General features: G+C 37.0%; 3 protein-coding genes across 3 annotated transcripts; 1 reads left to right on the forward strand and 2 right to left on the reverse strand.

Annotated features, from left to right (window-relative positions):
- Positions 1–8,340: 8,340 nt before the first annotated feature.
- Positions 8,341–11,814, reverse strand: LOC114524063 (serine-aspartate repeat-containing protein I-like). The gene is made up of 2 exons (XM_028545177.1): positions 11,713–11,814; positions 8,341–10,337 (listed from the first exon to the last, which is right to left on the reverse strand). Exon 2 carries the CDS (start codon positions 10,333–10,335, stop codon positions 8,638–8,640), a length of 1,698 nt encoding a protein of 565 aa, XP_028400978.1. The 5' UTR covers positions 10,336–10,337; positions 11,713–11,814; the 3' UTR covers positions 8,341–8,637.
- A 1,255-nt stretch (positions 11,815–13,069) lies between these two features.
- LOC114524088 lies at positions 13,070–13,754 on the forward strand. Its single transcript, XM_028545203.1, has one exon. It carries the CDS (start codon positions 13,070–13,072, stop codon positions 13,601–13,603), a length of 534 nt encoding a protein of 177 aa, XP_028401004.1. The 3' UTR covers positions 13,604–13,754.
- Positions 13,755–14,759: 1,005 nt separating this feature from the next.
- Positions 14,760–16,371, reverse strand: LOC114523903 (G-protein coupled receptor 84-like). Its single transcript, XM_028544965.1, has one exon. The coding sequence runs from the start codon at positions 16,137–16,139 to the stop codon at positions 14,760–14,762; it is 1,380 nt and encodes a 459-aa protein (XP_028400766.1). The 5' UTR covers positions 16,140–16,371.
- Between the last annotated feature and the right edge of the window lie 7,297 nt (positions 16,372–23,668).

Genomic DNA, 23,668 nt, shown 5'->3' on the forward strand with positions numbered 1-23,668 from the left:
GGGAAGCGTTTCGAAGACATATAAATAATAAGCTCGACTTCTCAGTCCGGCTTCTCTCACGATCAACGCTAACAAAATTACTCACACTCGTACTCATTGAATGTGACTTGTAATTTCTTTTATCACTGACCCATGTGAGAATATATCGGGTAAAACACTGAAAATAAGTTCATATTCGAGTAGCTAGAAATACCGTCATTGAATCGCTACGACGTGATTCAAATCTCCCACTAAATGAGTTTGGAATGCGAGCGAGTTTTTAGATTGCAGGCGTTAGACTCGTCTTTATATTTGTTAATTTCTTCGCCTTGATTTGTTGTGCGATATAGCCACTTGCACACTATAGTTTGTCAATGAAATGTGTCAGAATTTAAACGATAAATGCGTTCACATCAACCACAGTTACTGTGCATAAACCAACCACTTGCGCACTACACTATGTTGTTTAAATGTGTTAGAGTCTAAACGATAAACGCATTCACTGAAACCAGTGCGGGACTGCGTTTTCTGGGAACGGCCCGCATGTGTGTACCAAGAACCAATCATGTTTATACATATGAGTACAATGGAGCTACTGACTGCGGTTCAGGAAATGGGAATGCGAATAGAAAATGCCACTCTATTTCTTAGTATCGGAAGTATTGATACGTTTCTAAGTATCAGCGATATCGAGTAGGAAGTACTTAGAATTAGTTTATATTAGCCGAATTTATATTAGAAGACGGATTTCCGTCTGAGACGGAGAACTCGACGCAGACGGGTAACTCGTCTTGATATAAATACGGTAAACCATAGGTTCTTCGTCCAACTTTTCCGTTCAAACGACGGAGAAGTTTAGACGGAAATCCGTCAGACGAGTTCTCCGTCTCAGACGAAAATCCGTCTTCTAATATAAATTCGGCTATTGACCCATCTCTATATATCGTCTCGTAAAATGTTTGTTTCTAGAATATATTTTTAAACCGAAAACTATCAGGGAGATTGCGACTTATTCTGAGTTCGCCACTGTTTACATCTGCATTGAAAAGTTTACTCACAAACATGTAACTTATCTTTAAAATTTCCGTTTGTAAAATTTTAACAACTTCCTCAACTTGATTTGTTGTGCGATTTGGCACATGCGCACTATAGTTTGTTGTTGAAATGTGTCAAAATGTAAATGATAAATGCATTAACATCAGCCACAGTTGCTGTGCATAAACCAGCCACTTGCGTACTACACCAGTTGCTGTTGAATTTAAACGATAAATGCATTCATGATCACTCAAACCAGTGCGGGACTGCGTTTTCTGGGAATCCCCATGCAAGGGTCAGTGCGTACCAAGAATTAATCATGTATACATATGAAATACAATGGAGCCACTGACTGCAGTTCAGGAAATGGAAATGGAAATAGGAATAGAAAATGCCGACTACTGGCTCACTGGCTCACTGGCTGTAGTGAACAGCGGTTGGTCGTCCTGTGATGCGCGATACCAGCTTTTTGATTCGATACGATACTGGGTATTTTGTTTGAATGAAATTATGTCATCTTGAGCATTCCCAACATGTGTTAAATTTACCCGCGCAAAAATAAACGCCTGTCCTGGGAAGGTACGGAATAAATCAGAATTCTTACTCTGTAAACTTTAGTAAATCTTTTAAATAGTTAACCTAACTTTCTTTTTGAATTTCGACAAACCTGAAAGCCTATTCTGGAGATTATTTACAGGGGGGGGGGGTCATGTGCTTTCCCTCTTTGCCACTGTATATCATGAATTTTAGGAACGTTAATATTCTTTGTTATTTTAAAGTAGCCATCTCATCTGCTGAAAGCGAACAAAAACGGGCACGAGTTATAGCTTTGAGCTATGCTTGAGCATGTTTATTTTATTTATTTTTAGACTAATGCCTTTTTTCATACATGGTTATACTATTAACATTTGCTTCTATCTATAATTAACAAAACTTCATTCATGTTTGGCTATTCACTTATGATGATATAAGAAATGTTTTATACGTTTTAAAATATAAGAAGTACGGAATATAGTGTGTTTTTATCTTTTTTAGAATGGCGCACGAAACATTCACAGCTAAATCAATATAAGCTTATATAAAATCAAGTCCTTCATCAAAATATTTCTTCACGATTTCTATGCCATGCTTCCACAAATTCTTTGGCAAGAAGTCGGGGATGTGCAGCCTTGCAACGTCAACTCCAAAACTGATTCTTTCTTCAAAGTAGCTATTGTTGTGCTCACTTTTTGGGTACAATGCCTGCAATTTTTCAAGCGCATCTTTTGCTTCCTGGTTGGTCGATGCATATTTTTTCTCAAACTTCCAGGCCAGTTTTCCCAATGGTTTGCTATTTTCATCTTTGATTAAATCGACGAGGAAAAAATACTCTCGGATATTTCCAGGATTACCAACGTACGTTTGCAAGTACTTTTTTGCCTCCTCGTGTTCCATATTTTGTAGGCCCTCGATGTCTTCAAATTGACGATTCCAAGAAATAATTTCATTCAACCGTTTTCGGGAATCTTTAGTAAGCGTATCCTTGTCCTTGTAGGTTATGGCTAGTCGTCCAAACTTCATTAAGCTAGCTGTCATCTTGAGCATGTCCAACATGTGTTTCATCTTATCCTGGTATTCGGGAGAAATCTTGGCAAGTTCACTTTCTACATAGTCAAAGTTAATCAAATCTGGATGTGCGACTCCGTTTCTCTCCTTTCTTACATTGTTAACTATTTTCCAATGTGTGCCTGTCCATTGCGCTACTCTACCTTGTATTTTTCTCCAAAGATTATGCCTTTTTATATTTTTTCTCTTTAGATATTTTCTCATTTGATCAAACCTGCCATTTTGGTAGATTCTTTCTGTAGGGTCGACCACAAATCTTGCCAGATGTGCCTCCCATGCCCACGTAACTTGAGCCAATGCGAGCGGTCGCTCCACCTCGTCTTTTTCTGCTCTCAAACTAGACACTTTGTCGGTTAAATCTTTTACTTCGCGTCGAAGACTTTTTATTTCTTCTTCCTGATCTTCCAAAAGGTCTTTTACTTTTTCACGCAAATCTTCAACTCGTTTTCGAAGTGCGTCATGTCCAAGTTGTTTAAGTGTGTCTTCTGCTTCACTCAGTGATTGTAGTAGAGCTACCTTAGAGCTATTATATGGTTCTTTATCACGATGACTTTCCACTCTTTTCCTAGGTGGTTCAGAAGTTAAGTTACATGACGATGAACATTCTCCAGCCATTTCGAACTAAAAAAACAAAAAATTATTTACCCAAGGTACAATGTTGTATTTATAATATTTTTTGTCCTCTATTTAAGATCTATTTACATGAGGTATTGAAATATGTCTTTATGAAACCAAATAAGAACATACTATAGTCGTATGACTGCCACGTTTATGCCATACTGATTTCAATACCTCAAAGTCATCTCACGCTTTGTTCAATCTCGGCAAACGGAATCTTGTTAACAACCCAGTATAGCTACGCAAAACTATATATAAAAAATATATAAAAAATTAAGATACTCTTGAAAATCTTTACTTAGATACTTTTAGAATCCTTTCTTGATCTATCTCTTTTATAGTTATCGACCTTCAAAATCAATTCAATCGGTTTCAAAATTCAATCAAAATCAATTCAATCAGGCAAAGCGAAGAATTCAAACTGGTGTAGTTTTCCACTTCCCTACTTGGCGTTGTGAACGAGTTTCTCTTGGTGTGCACTAAACTCTTGGCGTTAACGTCAGTTAAATGTCAGGCGGAAGTGCCTAACTGTTAGCAACTGCTTTAGCCTGAACACATGCAGACCTCCTTTCGCGCGCCTTAAAATTTGCGGAGAGGCGCAAAGGCGAAACAAAGGTCTGCGGAAACGTGCTCATCTGATTTATTCCTAGCGGAATTAGAAAGTTCACACTTTGCTACAGGTAAGTAATATTCCACATGTTCACGTGAACATGTTTCACGTGCACAGTTAGCGTACCTATATACAGCGATCCGAACATTATACACCTGGTTGTCGTCGAAACAATTTCGAAAATTTTCATTGTCATTGTTTATTTCAGTTGGATGCCTCTAATTTGCCCAGAAAACAGAGCTCATCAGTCTCGGAAACCGCCGGCACCTTCTCATCAGTATAAAGCTTGTGGTTGAAACGGTAGCGATAAATACATTTAATTGTGCATGTTGTTGTAGATTCGATTTTAATTACCACGTAATTGCAGTGTAAGCTACAAAAAAAGCGTGGAAAACAGGCACAAGATTGGCTGAAGAAGAAATGGTTCGGTTTAGGAATGATTGAAGAAATGATTCGGAATGGTCCACACAAAAGCAACATTATACGACTCTATATTTATTGTTACTCGTTATTAATATGGAGCTGTTTGCACAACAAACCTACCGAAGCTGAGACGCAATAACTGAATATGTTGTGATTTTTCACCAGGCTTTTGATTTTTAGGTCCTTTTTTGCTTTTTTTTATAGTTTTACTTTCGTTTACCCGGAATTAAAATTTAACGGCAATTTCCTATTTTCAACACACAACTCTTAATTATTTAAAGCATTCGTCACGAGCACAGATTTCCATCACACGGCAACAGCTATATTGTGAATTCTCTGGTATTGTGAACTCGACCATGGTCGAGTATACCATTTTCCGGCCATATTCGCGATGCTTGCAAGTTGCAACTTTATATAGATGTTTGTATATGAGCACGAAACATGGAAACATGCTTGCATATGCTAACATGCTTGCAAACACGTTTGTTTACATAGGACAAGCATTTGACCAACAGCTAGCGTGGTTATCCATGTCAAAATATTTGACATCATAACCAAAGCATGGTTATATTGTTTAATGTTTGTATATGAGCGTCAAACATGCTGGAAACTTTACATAGGACAAGCATTTGACTATTAAAAAAAAGCGTGGTTATCCATATCAAAATATTTGACCAACGCCAAACATGCTGGAAACTTTACAAAGTATCTACTATTTCCCAATAATTGAGAGGCATTTGCGGCCATTTTGTCACATATATTCATAAATACACGCCAAATTTGGATTCGATTTTTTTTATACACACTGTAGTGGCGTTATTTCTAATCTCACTAAACTACATGTCAACTTCGGCGGAAAAATTGCGTGTTTCTGTACATGCAGTTATATAGAAACACGCTTCTTCACCAATCAGCACGCGCGTACTATAAATGGCACAAAAGGCTTCCCCTCTTAAAGAGCATTCATTTGACAATAATATAATTGTGCCGAATTCAGTGAACGACAAGTTCTTCAATCATACAAAACAAAATAAATTAAGATTGAACGTTAGTTCAGAGGACAATACAATTTTTTCCAGACTATATAGCTAGGTATACACATGGACCCTTGATTTAAAATCCGAGCGAATGCATTTTTTTAGGCAAGTAAGTAATACCAGGAACTTGTTGCAAATTCCAAGTAATATATATATATTCATTTACATAATTCTTAAAAATTTGACATCGCTATACTCTGAGATTCATGTCACAGAGTGGTTTATATATATATATATATATATATATATATATATATATATATATATATATATATATATATATATATATATATATCGACTTGTTAGAACATGCATATTGCTGTAATTTCCAATTGTTTTTTTTAAATTATAATTATAATCACAACATGTTCTATTCGTTGATTTTGTTTTGTCGAAGCGAGTGTAGAGGCCACTGATGAATGATTAATGATTTTTGACTCGTTTTAAGTATATACTCGTTGCCCATTATTAAACCTGTATAGCTCTATAGAAAATGTCCTATATCACGCTTCCTTCCGTTGCCCCAGTATTTGCGAATCATGATCACACAACTTCTGGCAAAATCACGCATATAGCAACAAAAAACAGCTGAGGCACTCTAACAAATACTATGGTTACGAATTGTTGTTTTATCGTACGAGTTTAACCCATACATGAAACGTTGAAAAAATTGGGTTTATCTTCAAGAACAATTTTATGGAACTCCATTAGAAATATAGCGCTCACTGCGTTTTTAAATGCAGGCGTTCTACACAAAATGTGAAAACCATTTGCAGTTGTAAACAGAACGAAGTGTGGCTGTGGGTGTATGCAGTCGTTCAAAAATTAAATTTTATAAGGCGAACGTGAAACACATACAGCAAAGCTGAATTTTCTGCTTCGCTAAATACATCCGAAATGGCCGATTCCTTTCTTAAAACGTAGCTATTTTTATGTACTAATTTCTAAAGACTTAAAGTCTTGTCAGTTGAGCGGTGAATGGACATTTGTCGTATTATCTCTATTTATTGTTTAGAACTTAACTCGATTGGGATGAATAAAAGAACATACTTGTAAGACCCGAGGTAAGACCTAACCTGGAGAAAAAATCACTATGTATACGTCTTACCTGGGACGTGAATTAGACAAGATTCAGCAATTGGAGACAGTGATGACCATGCACCTGTTATCGCGGGAATGATCTAAAACGCAAATGTAAGAAATCTATCTTGCAGCAGCCCAATTTACGGACACAGTTTCCATGGATACCACCAGAGCAGGTGAAAAAAAATGGAATGATATTAGGGGTTACCAATGCGAGTGCAAGATTCGTTATTTTCGCGCCAAGTTCGGTGCTTTCCCTACTTATACGTCATCTACGAAGCTCGTAGTTGTTGATCTTTCGAGTACGAAATTTACCAGCAATTCGTGCTCGAGTTTTGGCTCATTCCTTCCGTGGTGTTATGAAAAAGTAGCATCAAATGAGTTGATGGTCTAATCATAATATTTTGAGTTAAAAACAGTCTAACAAAATGGCTCATATTTTCGTTAATATTAGAAAAATTAATACTTTCGTGAGTTAACTATAACAAAACTACAAAAGGGAGCATAACAACATCCTATCGATAGCTGAAAACGCAAATAATAAAGGAAAAAACTATTAATAATTTATTATCTGAGTCAAGGCCATGTTTACAAATGTGGCCACATCAACCAGTTAAGAAACCGTATACTATGTCGCGTGGTTTGATATATTAGGCACGTTAAACATGTAGGACGGGAACAGGACGACGGCAGCTATCACTACAATAATTCATTGAAAACGAAAATAAATAATTAAATACCTATATAGGAGTTTTAGAAGAAGTCTACATCATGTTTACAACGGAAAAACGTTAACTCTCACGTCCTGCATTTCAGGACCTTCCTATAATACGAACATTTCGATTCCGATTGTTGATGAATTGACGTGTAACATACCAAGAAATAACAGAACTTCGTATAATTTAAATTTAATTCTCGAATTCAAAAGTAATAACTATTGACATTTTCCCAATTGTCAACTTTTATCTTTTCGGCTTTGTAGAAACCGATAATTAAATACTTGTAAATGGCAGGTTCAAAAACCAGAATCAAAGACCCATATTACAACAAGAAATTACAACACAACTTCGCAACTACACTGCTGCGATGGAAAAACATTTGGTAACTTTGCCTCGTTAACACCGTGTCTATCCAACATGTTAGCAGCATACAACATTTTTTAATCAACATTATAGTAAACATTTATTAATTACCCAGGAACCGCGGAGCAGTGCGGCTCGCACCAATAATTTTTCCATAATTAGCCTTTAATTTCGAGTATTCACAAGCAATATTTTTAGCAATTTGTATTTTTTGCTTACAAGTATATGCAGTGTATCTTATCTTCAATACTATCGTAACTTTTACTTCTTCAACGTATATTTTAATAACACACACAAACGAGTATTCTAATTTCCAACGATATCTGTCGAGATAAATCCACCATGTTTACAAATGGATTGAAATTAGTTATGTTCAGTACATATGTTTGGCCAAAATAAAAAATATCGAGGCAAAAAAGTACCTACTATTTCCGGCATTTCTACATCATCTACTGTTTGCGGCCATTTCAGAGGCATTTCAGATCTCAAAATCTTCCCGGGGGCATCCCCCGGCACCCTAGCAGGCTCGCAGCGACGCCGCTCGCACGAGCCCTAGCAATACAAAAAACGCTCCGCGGTCCCTGCTACCGTGGGTTGAAGGGCTGCATGGTACCAATTAGCCTCCTCCGCAGGCATCTCTTATGTATTAAATTATATTAGATTATTAGGCATGGGTTAGCTGTGTCATGGTCATGGAAGGCGAGGAAAAAAGCCAAATATGCATATTTTCAATACGTTGGAGATGCCTGCGGAGGAGGTCAGGTACCAATAGTGTCTGCTCTTTTTGGCTTAACGACAAGAAATTCTCCCCCCTCCCCTTAAAATGACAAGACGCATACGTAATTCGAAATACTTTATACAACATTATATATTTCATTGCTAAAGACATTGACTCCAGATCCCTTCCCTGTGACAAACGAACGAAGTTAAATTTCATACAGTCTTAGAGTCACTGCAACTCTAATAACTGAATAACTGTAGCTAACTATATATAAATACAAAATTGAATATATTCACATGAATAATAATGATACAAATTTCCTATTGAAAGGTAAATTTTGATACAAACGGAAACACGCCTTCGTCCGGTTACCTTGACAACGAAGCATGACAGCAGGGCCGTCTGTTATAACTAACCTCAATACATCAAATTTACTATAAATACTTATGAATGTTTCTTCTTTTGTTGCTGCTTAACGATTTTAACGAATTCAAAATTCGATGTTTCATCACACTCCAACGTCTGAACTGTCTTCCCTTTGGTTTCAACGATGTAGGTGGAATCATTCTCGGAGAATGTCACCTGTTTCTCGACCAGTTGCTGAGGACTGCCAAATGAAATTATACCCAGACTGTCGGCTGTATCGCTTGTATTTGAGTATCTCTTTATTTTCTCGTCTCTGGAGGGCGTTTGATAGCTAGCGGTATCGGGTTTAACAGCGGGTAGATAGTTCTTGTTCATTTTTACGGAGCGAAGACCCACCGTATCATCAGAATCCGAAGATCGATCAGATTTCGTCTCGTTTTGATAAAAGTCTAGCTTCCTGGATTCTTCCTGGGCCGTCGTGATATTCGCAGGGTCCGTTACAATTTCTCTTTGTGGATGACTACTTCCCCGAAATGGAATACTGTAAATATGTTCGGTGTTATCCGAAGTGTGCACGACTAATGTATTTTCCACTTTCTCTCCCTGCACAAGGTGAATTTCCGAGTATTCGCTAGTTTCCGATTGTTCACGATCATTTCCGACTGGAACTTCCATGGTTAAGTCCGGGGTATCTGAGTTTGATGGACTCGCTGGGTGTTCCGGAATTATCGGTTGTTCGGGTAGCTTCGAGTGGTCAATGGCACTTGCATATTCGATCAGTTTGTCGAAGTTGCTGAAGGATAAGCCTCGAATCTGGCTGTCTTCATCCGTTGCAACATCAGGGACTTCAGTCATCTGTGGTGGTTGTTCTGCGATTTCGAATTGTTCCACGATTACAGGTTGTTCCAAGATTTCGGGTTTTTCCACGATTTCGGGTTGTTCCACGATTTCCGGTTTTTCCACGATTTCAGGTTGTTCCACGATTTCGGGTTGTCCCATGATTTCGGGTTGTTCCACGATTCCAGGTTGTTCCACGATTCCAGGTTGTTCCACGATTCCAGGTTGTCCCACGATTTCAGGTTTTTCTTTAGTTTTCCGTGTTTTCCAAGGTCTCATAGAGATTTCTCGATCCCTTGTGCCACCAGGGTAATCAGTACTTCCAGGTTTCTGAATGGTTACACTCTCATAATCCCCAGTATCAGTATCCCCAGGACTGTCCGGTGGCTCGTCCATTACAGGACGCGCTGGGACCTCCGATTGTCCGAAGGTGCTTGCATATTCGATCAGACCCTCGAAGTTAGTAAACGTTAAACCCCGTCTGAGGCTTTCTTTATCCACGCTATCACTGGTATCATCTGCTATCTGTACTTGCTCCACGTTCTCTGATTGGTTCAGGGTTTCCGCAGTCTCTTTTTTTATGTCAGAGCCCTGCATACTTTGATGATGTGCAGCTTTATCGAACTTCTCTGGTTTCTCGAATTTACTGAAGGAGAGATTACGAGTAAGGCTATCAGTATCTTTACCATCATCACCATCATCATCATCGGCCGCAGCTTGCTCCACCGTCGTTGTTTTGGCATGTCCTGCTTTTTTGAAGGTGATCGCTTGATCTTCGGTGGTGCCAGGATGGGAAGTATCATCATAGTAACTAACGTGGTACACTGACTGTCGCTTCATTCGAAACAAGATGGCGTAGATGAAGAACAAGATTATCGTTATTAGAACACCAATAAGTGCCAAAGAAACGGAAAGAAGTGCTTTCGCTGTATCTGCCATAGCTAAGTAGATAAGTAGGAAGAATTAATACTGGTTGGAATAGCAAAGTCTTATATAGTAAATTAATTTAAAACTACGTATTTTGTAAACCTCCCAACATGGTGTAAGATAAATTTCTAACTGAAATTTATGTCGGAGTTTACCACTCTTTGAGCGAAATAACGTCACTCATTAACTGTCTGGAATATACAGAAAAGAAACAAATGTGACTAACATAGATTTATCCAACTTTAGAGACAAAGCAATACCTTCATTGGAATCCTAAGTTTTTTTAAACATTTTTCATTTCAATGGATTTAATTACGAGTTGTGGAGAGAGTGATAAATAGTTTTTTAAAGACTAAGAATTGTGTACTGAACACAATTGTATCTCTTTTCTATTGAAGTGTTGTCAATGAATACGGCTCCCCCTCCCCGCGTCAATCGATTGATTGATATAATACAATATTTAGATAATATCTGACGCAATCATCATCAATTGGTCATTTCGCCGGAATAAAATAATTGATTCGATAAGAGCATAATTCAAAAATCGAAATCTCAGAGTCTTACTCCATTACTCAGATATTTCCCCCAATAGAGTTTTAAGTGCATATACATAAACCTGCGTAGGTTTCGACACGATAGTTTTGGCCGGAACTTCATACGGCGCTTTATATTTACTCTCAACTCCTATTGTCAGACGAGATTGAAAACGATTTGCAAATAGAGCTTTAGCCAGCCTTTGAAGGACCAGATTTTATCATATTATGTCCTGAGTTTTATTCTGTCAAGCACTCAATGTTTACAACGGATATGTACCAATTAAATAAAATGGTCTGCAGTGTCAAGATCACTGTCTTTGTTTACATCGTATGCAAATTAATCGTATTAATCACAAACAGGGAAGCTTACATAAATTTCACTACACCGAACAGAAGTTTCTCAGTAACATAAATCGAACAGTCATAGCCCCTGTTTCTATTTGCAAATAACTAGCTGATTGTCAGACCACAGCACAGTTTCATAAAAGCAAGGAAAATATAGTATTTGCGTATGTAAAGTCAATCTTAGCTAGCATTATAAGCTGTTATTGATGTTTATAAACCAATGATTGAAATAGACATCAATGATCGCTTGCTACACCAGCTATGCCCATTGAGGAATCTCTCATAACCTTTTTTACTCATGGCTGATCCTACATTGTAAGTCGCAAAAGCAATACTGATACGGTGATACCCGGAAAAGTTTGTCAATTATAACGTTAGTAACACTGATTCGTGCAAGCAAATGAAGCAAATATTTCTAAATTGTTCGGTATTTATATTCTATAATCCTATATCCTATTCGCAACAAATGCGGAAGATATACAAGATGAAAAGTTGATATTTCTCGTACCTTCAATTTAGATTTTCAAACGGAGAGTCCACGAAGCCCACAAACCACAGCCACAAATACATTTAAACTGGTTATTTCTCCCAAAATTGTCCACGCATAGCCTCGCTGGTTGACAGTAAATGGCTAATACACAACACAATAAGGAAACCCTAAGAATATTCGGGTCAAGGAGGTTGCATTGAAACGTTCGCGATAGGGTGCCTTGTGCAAGCATGCATTTAGTATATAAATATAATCTGTTATCCACCTACTATAGTCTATAGCACTAAATATTAGTCACTATTCACAGTTAAACATCTGTTTTACTATGTTTCATAATTTTAGCATAATGTTTGGGCTCTCTTAGGATTGCAAATGCATAGTGAAATTCCAAACAAAACATAGTGGAAACAAACTAAAGATTTAAAGGAAGGAGACTTTTTTATAAGGAGTGGGAGTACTAAGTGTACTTTGAATGCATAAATTGTGCTCTAATCGATAAATTTGTGCCTAGTAAAACAAATTACGGCAAATAGAAAAGGGTATAGGCAAGAAAAATGTAAAGCAAGCAAATAATAAAGCAGCAGTTCTAACAGAATATTTTTTGGATCGATTCAGCTTTACATGTCATTGATAGAAACATTGGTTATGCATATATGCATAGTATTTCCAGAATTATCCTCGCTTTATATGATATATTATACACTGTAGCTTGTGGGGTTTCCCTTTAACAGTAAACTTTCATAAGGAGTTTAAGGACTAGCTTTTCAACAAAGGTAAAAAAGTCGAAGATAGAGGGCTCTCTAGATTTCCCATTTTTTTTAAATTTTTTCTAAACACCCTCTCTATAGTTCAGCTTTATTCAGCAGCGTAGCAAACATAAATAGTGTTAGATATTCAGACAGCACATCGTATTTTGAAAAGTAGAAGTTCAAGACGTAAACAGACAGTTTGTTTACATAGTACAGTCTTTCAAGTGCGATTGTATATGGAGTAAGAATCGTGCCTGTGTCAGATTTTATGGAAATTTGCCTTGCCAAAACTTGCGAACGGGCATGTACTCTTTGATCGATATTGGACTTAGTTGATATTCATAATCAATTGGCCCAATATAATATAACAAAATAATCAGTATTTTGAATTACAGATATATATGAAATAGATGAGCACATTGCAGTGAAAACTATACAGAGAACCACCCCCCAATGTTTTGGTAAAAAAACGCAGACTGCAGACATAAACATGAGCACCAGTCGAGCGATAAATAAAATATTTGGAATTTTTCGGCAAACGGCCGATTATTGTGGAGAAGAATTGTTGATCTGGCTGTTCCTGCTGTTGTGTGCTACATGAAGTAATGCAAAGGAAGTAAACAAATATGGCGGCCCTCAATGCACTTGCTGATTACAGCAGCGAGAATAGCGATGGAAATTCAAGTGAAAGCTCTTCGGAGAGTGAAGAGACAGACGGTGAAGAGCAAGGAAATGATACAAAGATAGACGTCGCTCAAGAAAAATTACCTTTACCGGATATACTAAACGAGAACCCACAGCAAAAGCGAAGCGAGTTTGCGTCTGTCAAAATGGATGACCATTCAGCTTCGGTGTTTTTTAATCCGTTCAAAGCCAAAGAAGACGAGAAATTGGCGATTTTGGAAAGGCATGTGAAACTGACTGAACGCAAGGACGATACAAAGGGAGAAAAAGCTAAATTTAGGCGAAGTAAAAACGCTCATAAAGTTCCAAAAAGACAGAATTTTCACGGACAAGATCAGAGAAATGACAATGATGATGGGTTTAAGGCGTTTCAGAAACGCAAACGTAGAGTCGGAGTAAATGACTCTCTCATTCCTCCCAAGAGAGCCCTTCAAGCTTACGAGAAACAAAGACGAGACGAAGCACCTCGGACATAAATTTTAATACATACCAATTTAATATAGACCATGAATGTTCAATTAGTGATCATATATTGTATCGTTGTTGATTGTATAATTCATGTATATAGCTAACAGTGATTTCCGTTCTTTTTTAGTTATTAAGGGTGAGAGACACCGCTTTATTTCTTGAAAGCTGAGGAAAATTATAGTAAAATATACTGAATAATTCAATAATATACCAGTGAAATTATTGTTTTTATAATAGTGCGGTCAATATCTCATCGGAGGTGGAGATAAATATGGAGTCCTACTTGAGAATTCCCTTAGCAAAGCGTGCACTGCTGCATTTAAATGCATATCGAAAGAATAAGCCCTGGTTTAAGCTTATAAGTTTTTGCAAATGAGAATTAATATATTTTTCAGCTAATTTGCATAAGGTTTTGCGCATGGCAAGTACGGCGCCTATACCGCGCGAACTGAAATTCTTCTGAAGGCAATCTAGCCGGTACTGATTTATTTCCCTGAGAGCAGGAAGAAATTCATATCACATTTATTATAAACAAAATTTGTCTTTTTACCTTTATTTACACCTGGTTTAGAACCTTATAAAAATAATACTAATATAAAATTTGCAGAAAGCGTTTATTTTATCGGTATTAACATACATCTATTCAATGTTTATCATTCAGCTCTTAGATGTTTAGAGGCGTCCTCTGCTGGCAAAAATTACTGAAAGAAAACTATAAAATGCTCTTACTTTGACTTGATCAGTGTTAATCAATTTAGCTAATATAGAATAGTGTACATTAAAATAAAAAAGTTTGTCCAGCCAAAGCCCCAATTCGTAAATATATTCACTGCCCAAAAATGGGTATCAACCTACTTCGGGCCTGAAAGGCTGAAAATTGCCTGCTTCTCGATACAAAGGCAAACCGAAACATCACGAATGACGGGTTCATTATAACCTTATCACCCTTTAATATTACAATATTTAATACTCTAAAAGTTACCGATAAATCTTTCGTCTCTTGGTATAAGGGGGGGGGGACGTGAAACGTTCAAAGGGACATTGGAATGTTGGTTATATTGGAATTCAAATTCAATAAAAAAGGGGACTCTGGGAAGTTGGAAACTTTTTATAGTTCTATACTAACCATCGTGTATTTGACGACCTATACTTCACTACAGTTGCTCAGTAGAATATCTCATTACTAATATCTTGAAGTATCTTGAATATAGCCCGACGGAAATGCGCGAAACGAATGGAGTAAAGGAAAGGATTTATGGACGAATTGAATATGACAATCATAAACTGCAAGTCCCTCATGATGTGTATCGCCGAGCAACTGCAAGTATCGCACCAGTTCATCGTGTAGATTATCAACAAGGCTGGGATATAACAGGCCAAAAACACGAGCGAAATCATGATGTATGTCTTTGTTACCAAGATGTTGTATTTGTTACTTGTATATTCGTTGTATGTCGCAACGTTCGCTTGGATGGCGTCAGTATTGACACAATTTTGTTCAGCCATTGGAGGGCAGGTCGTATTTTGATTGGTTTGTACGATCACGTGAGACTTAGTGTTTGAACTGGGGTCAGATTGTGCGCAATCCAAATCGTTTTCTCGTGGAAGTTCTCGACTGGTATCACAAGGCTCGCTATTCTCGATGCATTTCTCGCTGTTCATCGAAGAACCAGCAACGCTTTCGTGGGCATTTATCGCACTCTCCTCCATGTCAGAGCTTGTACTGGGAGACGGTTTAGCTTGAGAGAATCCAGAATCCTTTTCGTCAACATTTTCGTCGATGGATTCAACTCTACTCGCCTCGTTACAACCGTTATTGTCAATACCCTTAACATTCTCCCCGAAACCAACAGCGGCACATTTCCTCAATCTCACAACATAGGCCTTGTTTACAGGGCAGGCATGGCTCAATGCGTTTGTATTTCCGATAACTGTATCCGGCTCTACGTTGGCTTTCTGAGCTTCCTTCAATTTTCGTAGAATTTTAACATAGCAGAACGTGGTAACTCCCAAAGTCCAAAACACCGCAATGTTGATGAAGACGAAAGAATAAAACAGAAAGCTCGTGAGAATGTAAACTGTTGACAAACCAATGGCGACCAGCCAGACCACTAGGGATACCAGAACAAAACGCCTTTTCTTGAAGTAAAGTCGATACTTAAAACTGTACGATATGGAAATGTAACGTTCAATAGCTAGCAACGATATGCTTAAGACCGAAGCGGTGCAAGAAATAAAGTATGAAAGATGTAGCACTCGTATTTCGTCGAAAGCCAAGTCTCGCCTCAGGCCCTCCTTAATGTGTAAATACACCGAGAGCGGTTCAGTTATGCAACCAACCAAGAGATCAGCAAAAGCCAGATTGGCAACAACTATGTTGAAAGGCGTGCGCAGACGTCGATAGGGATCAAGGTACACGGCGACGATGATCATAAGATTACCAGGAATCGTTATCAGACAAAGAGCAGCGGAAATTGAAGCCGTTACGTAGGACAGGGTGGATGTAGAGCTGACTGGACCACACTGAATATTTAAACTCGACATGTTGGCTCGCACAGAATTACTGGATATAATTATACACAAGGTTCTGTTGATCTCGATTTCAACACTTCGAGAAAAGGCTGAAAGGATGTCAGTTAATTTGCTTCCAGGGCCGGCACGTTTTGAATTACTACTCCTACAGTTCGTATCATTTACTGTAATCGTTTGCTCTCCTCTCGTCTGCAACACAAAACGATTCTTCAAACGCCACACGAGAAAGGAACTGCTACACGTCTTGTCCTCTCTTGCACGTGTATTCAGTGTACGTTTTATCGATCGTTGATTCTAAAGTTTACATCAAATGAATTGGATTTACTGTCTGGGATTGAATAAATTTCTGCCTGTATGGGATATGAACACAGCTGGGCTCGTTTACAAGCCTCACTGTTTGTTTAGCTGTGACTGAACGATAAGGAAACTTCTGAATATCATAGATTCTGATTTGAGAAAAAAATGGAAACTTTGATAAGTACATAAGGACAAATTGAGTGAAAACGATTGTTCTAGATAAAAGCGGAATCAGAATTTATTTTACTTCCCCGCCTGAAGAAGTTACATCCGAGGCAAGTCAAGATTCTACTTGAACGGAAAACTCTCGAATGGTTTGTCAGAAGATGTGTCAGCGCCAAATGCATTATCAAGTAACAAAGACGGTCAGCTGAAACGCTTGACTTTATCATTAATGCATTCGGGACATGAGCCGCCGTCAAACAACAGATAATGTAACACGTCTAGTTATTTTTTCCAAATGAGGGTGGGTACTGGGAGGGTCTTGCTCAGGTAAGTTAGTTTATATGTGGGAAGTTGTTATACCACATCTGATGAAAAATCAATCCTGATTATGAATTATAAATACTTCTCAGGCGATCTTCGCGTTTGAAACTTTAGTTTGTTAAGAAATATCTTATTATCTGTCTATACCCATATCGAACTCCATAATTTAGTCGTTGACTATACGCGTTCATATTTAACTAACCCGGTTTCACATCACTTTTTTATGCCTCTCCAGTTTAGAGTAGAGCTTGTGCGTTTTAGAAACTGATTTGCATACAATGAACACAGAAGATCACAAGACTGCAAGTGGAGCTATTCCGCATTGTTCAAAATTACTGGTTACGACTAAACTATACCTAAACTTTCCTAAAATGCCGGCTGTTTTGGTCCGGCTATGTATAAATATACATATAGTACAACGGATGTTTCATCTACAAATCACTAGCAAACGAATTAAAGATATATTACCTTATCAAATCTGCCTTGATTGTCAGAAATTTTATGTTTATACCATCGAAGCACTTTTCCGTTCAGCGTTGCACAATCAGTGGAGGATTATCTACGGCAGTACGCTATAAATCCTTAAACACTACTCGTAGAAGCATCACTATACGCATCACACAGTGGTCAGCGAACGAGAATTAAAACCAATACAATAAACATTTGATATATGAATGCTGTAATAATCTGGTCCGATATAATAATTGTGCTCTCCAAATTTCATCTTTAATTTAAATATCGTAAGAATACAAAACTGCTCTTTCAGTGGTTCTGAAGTGGAAAGGTCCGTTCTGAGGTTTGCCTAAATTTAGGATCAAAGATGACAAGTGTCCAGGTTATTAAGAATGGTCGTAAATTTTTTAAAGCGTTAAAGAGAAATGTGAAGTACTTGTTGCAAGTAATTATTACCTTTGATGTTTACTTAATAACTTGGAAACATTGTCAACAATGTATATGCATAACTAGGCTGTCTTTCATACACGCAATCGGTCAGATTACCTTCTTATCGGCCGTCCAAATCTTAGATTTATCTTTTTTATTTGACAGTTTTATCGTCGGCATAGGAAGAGTTTGGTTTAATTGTTCAATTCTCACAGAAAATATTTAACTTAAAGCTAGAATGCAAAAGAAAGAGGTCAACAGTTATCTAGCTTATTCATACAATGATTGAAACGTCGACTTCATTCATTTAAGAGGTGAAACATTTTTTATCTCTTTTAAACAGTTCCGGTGATTAAATTAGCAGACGATTTTTTGAAAAGCTAATGATGATAATTGCACTGCACCCCCACGACTGCAGCATTTGAGTAGGCACCGTTTCGTAGCTGCCCGTATTTCGTTCTGCGAGAATTCAAAAAATGCGCGTGGCTCAAGTCCCCGCGCCCAAAAAACTAATTGGTTTAAACGATCGTTAACTAACCTATATTGACTAAATATATTTCTACTTTCACATTTCCGTGTTCTGACTGCATGTGAATAGAGAGGTGATTACAAAATAAATTGTTGAAATTTGGAGACGATTTTATAATTACACCATCAGAAAACCGTGTTCGGTTAATAGAGAGGCGATTGCGAGATATATTTTTAACATTTGAAGACGATGTCACATTTACACCATCAAAAAACCAATCAAATATTGCAGTGTACCATGGGACGCACAGCCTTGCGCTTGGCAGAAATACATCCAATTTTAAAACGTGGCCTTTTTTGGAAATTGCATGGAACACCCACCATATCCGAATTCTAAACTCAAAATTTGAAACGCCAACTATTATTATTGCTAAATGGTCGAGTAGTGAGAAAATTCACGAATCTAAGAATCTTTATCAATCGCCGTTACATGCCACATGCATGTGCGATACCGGTAGCTATAAACAAAAACATTCCTACATGCATTCTATAAATAAAAGGGCAATATTTCAAGAATTCTATGTAACTGGTATATGACTTACTATCACTAATTACATAACAAAACCTCTTACTTTAGTGTGCTTTTGGTGTGTTTTATAATTTTAGCGAAATTAGATTATAGCTAATAATAACAATTGTACAGAAATATGTAGTTTTTCTTAGGGAAGGACATTTAATTATAGTGTATATTTTGGCATTATAGTTAAGTGGTTTAAACAGTGTTTATATCGTTCACACACATTGACAACACGCCAACTATTTAACCGTAAATTTTAGTCCCAAATCAGAAGATTTGTACGCAGTGAAGTCATCATAAACCACTAGCAAATAATGCGCAATGTATTGTTTTAATTTTGACTGCAAGAATAAATGTAATTTGAACTGTTTCCAGACAAAGCGACGCCTGCAGAAACCTCGCCGCAAGCGAGCTTTATTCACATCATATGTTTACACTCTCCGGCTTCCCGAAATTGTGTCGCACGCCGCAGCAAAATTGCCTCCGGTAAACAACCTTTTAAAGCATGCCGAAGCTTGTCAAAACTTGTTAAACTTTTGACTCAAAAGATTAAAGATTGCCGCCATATTTGAATGAATATATTGAGCTCCACCGCGCGTATAATTGCAAAAGCGGCTCTTAGCGGTTCGAAGGGGATCGATTTTCATTATTGACACACGTTTTCGTTTGAGTTAAACAAAATGTGTACAAGAATGCAGCAAATACAGCCACGCCAAACGCATGCAGCTTTCTGTAATCCACAGAAAGACATGCAGTACCGTGCTATAAGCATTTACTTGTCACTAAAATGCTTCGCTTCCACAGCACTGGGTCAACTTTTGTATAGAAAACGTTCCTGTTAGCTGACCACCCTATTCATACACGTTTTAAATAGATTAATGTGGTTTTCTATCCGTGGCAAGTTTTTGAATAATGCTATACAATATATAATAATTAGCACGAGCGTCAAAACATGCCGGTTTTAGCGCTGTGTCAACGGAGCCAAATTTTCATACTCAAACATAGTTACTGGCTTCCATAGAAACCAGTTACTAGTAATAGCTTTAAGTAGAACCGCATACGAATACTAAGTGCCCTAACACAGCCTTATAAACGCCCCAATATTCAAACAAAACTGTTAAACACGCGACCAGATTGATACACGATACTCCACAAACCTCGCTTCCCGTTGTCGACGAATGGTGTAAAGGTCATGCCCACTAGTCTTGCCTCGAAGAACCATAATTTCGACTGAATTAAGGCTATAGGAAATTCACACGATTTAGACAATGTACGTGGGAAAACAATGACAGATTTACAGCAAACGAAACATAGATATTTACCAGTATATATAAACATCTTCTCTTGTGGCTATACTGGTCCATGCAACGCACATGAAACGCTAGTCAAACAAGGGAAAATATCATTTCATGCGGATGAACCCACAAGTAATTATCATATTTGTTGAATAACCTTCTCTGGGGACTTATGGACAAAAAACTTTGCAACCGCCTGTCAAAAGGTGACGCATAATAGACAAAGTGTATATTATAAGAGTATGAACAGAATGTTAAATTTTGAGTTGCATATAAAGTTTGGCTTAAGTCTTACTCGGGATTCAAGCGCCCTTGTTACCCTCGTATGATCTACTTCATATTTAACTCTATGATAATAGAAGTCAGTTCAAAGCAAAAGTTTTAGCAGCTAAAAGTCTTGCGAATGGCTCAGGCATTCAAACTATAACAATAGAATAATTTATAGCTATATTGGCACTTTGTATGGTGGTTGAGGAGATTGCAAACGCTATAATATTTGCATAAACACAGATACTGCACACGCTATAATATTTGTATAAATACAGATGCTGCAAATAGCATTTCAATGCCGAGACAACTAACAGTGATTTTGTGTCACAGATATATGCAGCCCAACGCTACATTTGCATGGATGGATATTTGTGTTTTATAAGACTAGTATGCATGCTATTTATCGAATTTTTGCTACTTCATCACCGTTCGAGCCTGCATTCCTTTCTACCTTCTAATCAGCGGGGGTTCAACCCGTCACTCTGTCTCCATGGCATGGCAGCTTTCAAGTCGTTCAAGTGCCGCAAAATTTTAATGGCCGACAATGTGAACAAATTTGGAATTCGGATGAAGTGCTCGTTTGTCAAAAAAAAGGCGGAATCACTTAGCCGAGGAGCACTCTAAAATACTCCGGAGCAACTTCGCCAACACAATTACCTTGCTTCGTATAGCTCTAAAGGGATAATCGGTCCTTTCATAAGAGCAACAATATTACAAATATGTTTTAAGCGCATATTAAGCGGCTATATGCGAGTTATTTGAAAATGAATATTTTAACACGCATTCCAAACTACCTCCTCCGCAGGCCCTTTTCGGGCAAATATGGCGGGCGGTGATATTTTGCGGGCAGAAATTTGAAATTTTTAGTCTGGAGTTGTGTGCAACACAACGTTCTTATAAAAATAGTTCGTGAGTTCTCGTAATCAATTCTTGGACAAATTTGTCTATCTCGATTGAGACAAAGGAAATTTTTTCTATTAATTTTATTATTTGTAAAGCTGGATTTGTACTGTCTGTAGGCCCTAGAGACAAATTGTATCTAATTACCTATGTCTTTACGAACCTGTACAAAAGATAAAATTCCTACACAGCTAAGGACTAGAAAAATATCAATTTTGGATTGTATAACAATTTCGAACTACAATCTTTTATTTTAATCTATTAAGTTCGTTCAGGACGGATGATCAGATCTATTTTAACTGCCGATTCTTTCTAGGTTATATATCGGTCAATAACATAAATTTTTGAAGATGCTACCCTTGATTTCGTACACAACTTCACCGGAGACGTCTATTTACGCCATAAATATATAAATATGAACTATGAAATGATCACCCACGTAGACTACACCTGCTTTTGACTTTGTTTTCCATCTTTGAGTAAAAACGTTTTCAAGACATGCAGCGATTACGATCAGTTGCATGCGTTCTTCTCACGCGTCACGTGCCATGCAGGTGGTAAACAACGTTTGTTCGTGTAGTGAGGATGGGCGAATTTAAATGACTTTTCGTCTATTTTGTCTATGTCGTTGAAAAAACATTAAAAATAAGAATGACTTTGTCTTATTATGAATAAACATTCAGTGTATTACAAGAGTCTATTTTATAGATTGGCTTTATCGATCTCCGTTGAAAAGTTATTTCACTTTTTAACAAAACGTTGCACATTCCGCCATTTTGAGCGGGGTAAATTTTAAATCTTTAAATTTTGAAAATAAATGAAATGTTTTTCTTGAACAAATTTCGCGTCTTATTTACCACGAAATTGCTGGGTATTGACGAAAGTGCTAATACTATTAAGATTTTACGAGATTTTGACATTTTTCTCTTTTTTTGCCTTAATTTAATGAGGTTTTTTTAGCCAAGATGGCGGACAGCAAACTATATTAAGTCGAAATATTTCATCATATTTTTATATGTTCAGTTGTGAGACTCTTTTGTGCCGGACAAACTATTTTCGAACTGTCAATGCCGCTTGAGACTGTACGAGATCGTTGTCTTTATATTTAGTCGCTTGGCGCCACAAAAAGTTATCATTTCCGTCATAGCTATTTGAAAGTATTAAGGACGTAAAATTAGTTAAGTGGTTCTTTTCAATATTTCACAATTTATTGAAAGATATTCGAAGCATGTTCACAAATATGTCATTTAGCTGAAATTTTCATGAAAAAGTTTTGCAATCCTTTTCGATTTTAAAAGAGCTTTTGAATTTCCGCAATAGTAATTAGTTCTTATCTTTTTTTAGACATTGAAGTTCCTTGAGATACAACTTAATATTTAACAACATAGTAACTTCACACTTCATTAATGCCGAAGTTGTTGAGATATCCGAAATAGATACTCTTCAAATTTGCGACAAATAATGCTACTAAAATGGTTGGTCAAGTATAGACTTCAGTCTTCATATTATTAAGTAGAGCAATCTTGACTAACTTATGTGTAAATACATCAGCAAATAGACCGGATATTTCATGGCGATGTAATTGGTTGTATTGTAATTGAAAATCAAACATAGAATCTTAATCATTCCAGGAAAACAAAAGATAGGAATCAGTTGACAGTCTGATATAGAGAAGGAAATTAAACTCGTCTGTTAATAAAAAAGATAAAATATTTACAAAAATTTAGCTTTTCGTCGTACCAGCAGCTAGGATTTTTGAAAACCAACAATATATATAATATATATAGAAGAAACGGATGAATGTTTTCGTTGTAAGTAAAGTTGACAAAATACGGTCTTTCTTCGTCTTGAAAGTGTATGGCTTTTAAATTCAATTTCACAAGAAAGCAATCCTATGGAAACATTCAGGAAATTAAATCAATGTCCGGGCAAAATGAATACCCCCTTCTAAAAAAATTGTAGCCTATAGTTACATTTTTTGAACTCGCATTGGTAATTTTTCCTGCCTGTGTGATAAAAAATAGACAGGTTTAATATTATGAACATTGATATGCTACGCGGTGTGAATTTCATCTGTCAATTTCGTCATATAGTATTGTTTTGTTTGCACATGCAAAATGGACGTCCGTGTCGCAACGGGATAATAATTTAATATTAATATCCTGCAAAGTGGTTATTAATATTTAGAGCTTGCTCTGCCATTTATTATATACTAATGAATAACACATACATGCGATAATATCCTATTTTTGAGGTCGCGTTTTCGAAACGATTACTGAATTAAAATCAAACTTTAATCGTAAACTATCTGGTATATATGAAGGCGAGGATGTAGCTTCGTTGAGTTCGTTAATCATACAAAAGGT

This window comes from Dendronephthya gigantea, unplaced genomic scaffold, assembly GCF_004324835.1.
Source record: "Dendronephthya gigantea isolate DGI-Jeju-01 unplaced genomic scaffold, DenGig_1.0 000029F, whole genome shotgun sequence".
Taxonomy (NCBI): Eukaryota; Metazoa; Cnidaria; class Anthozoa; order Malacalcyonacea; family Nephtheidae; genus Dendronephthya; species Dendronephthya gigantea.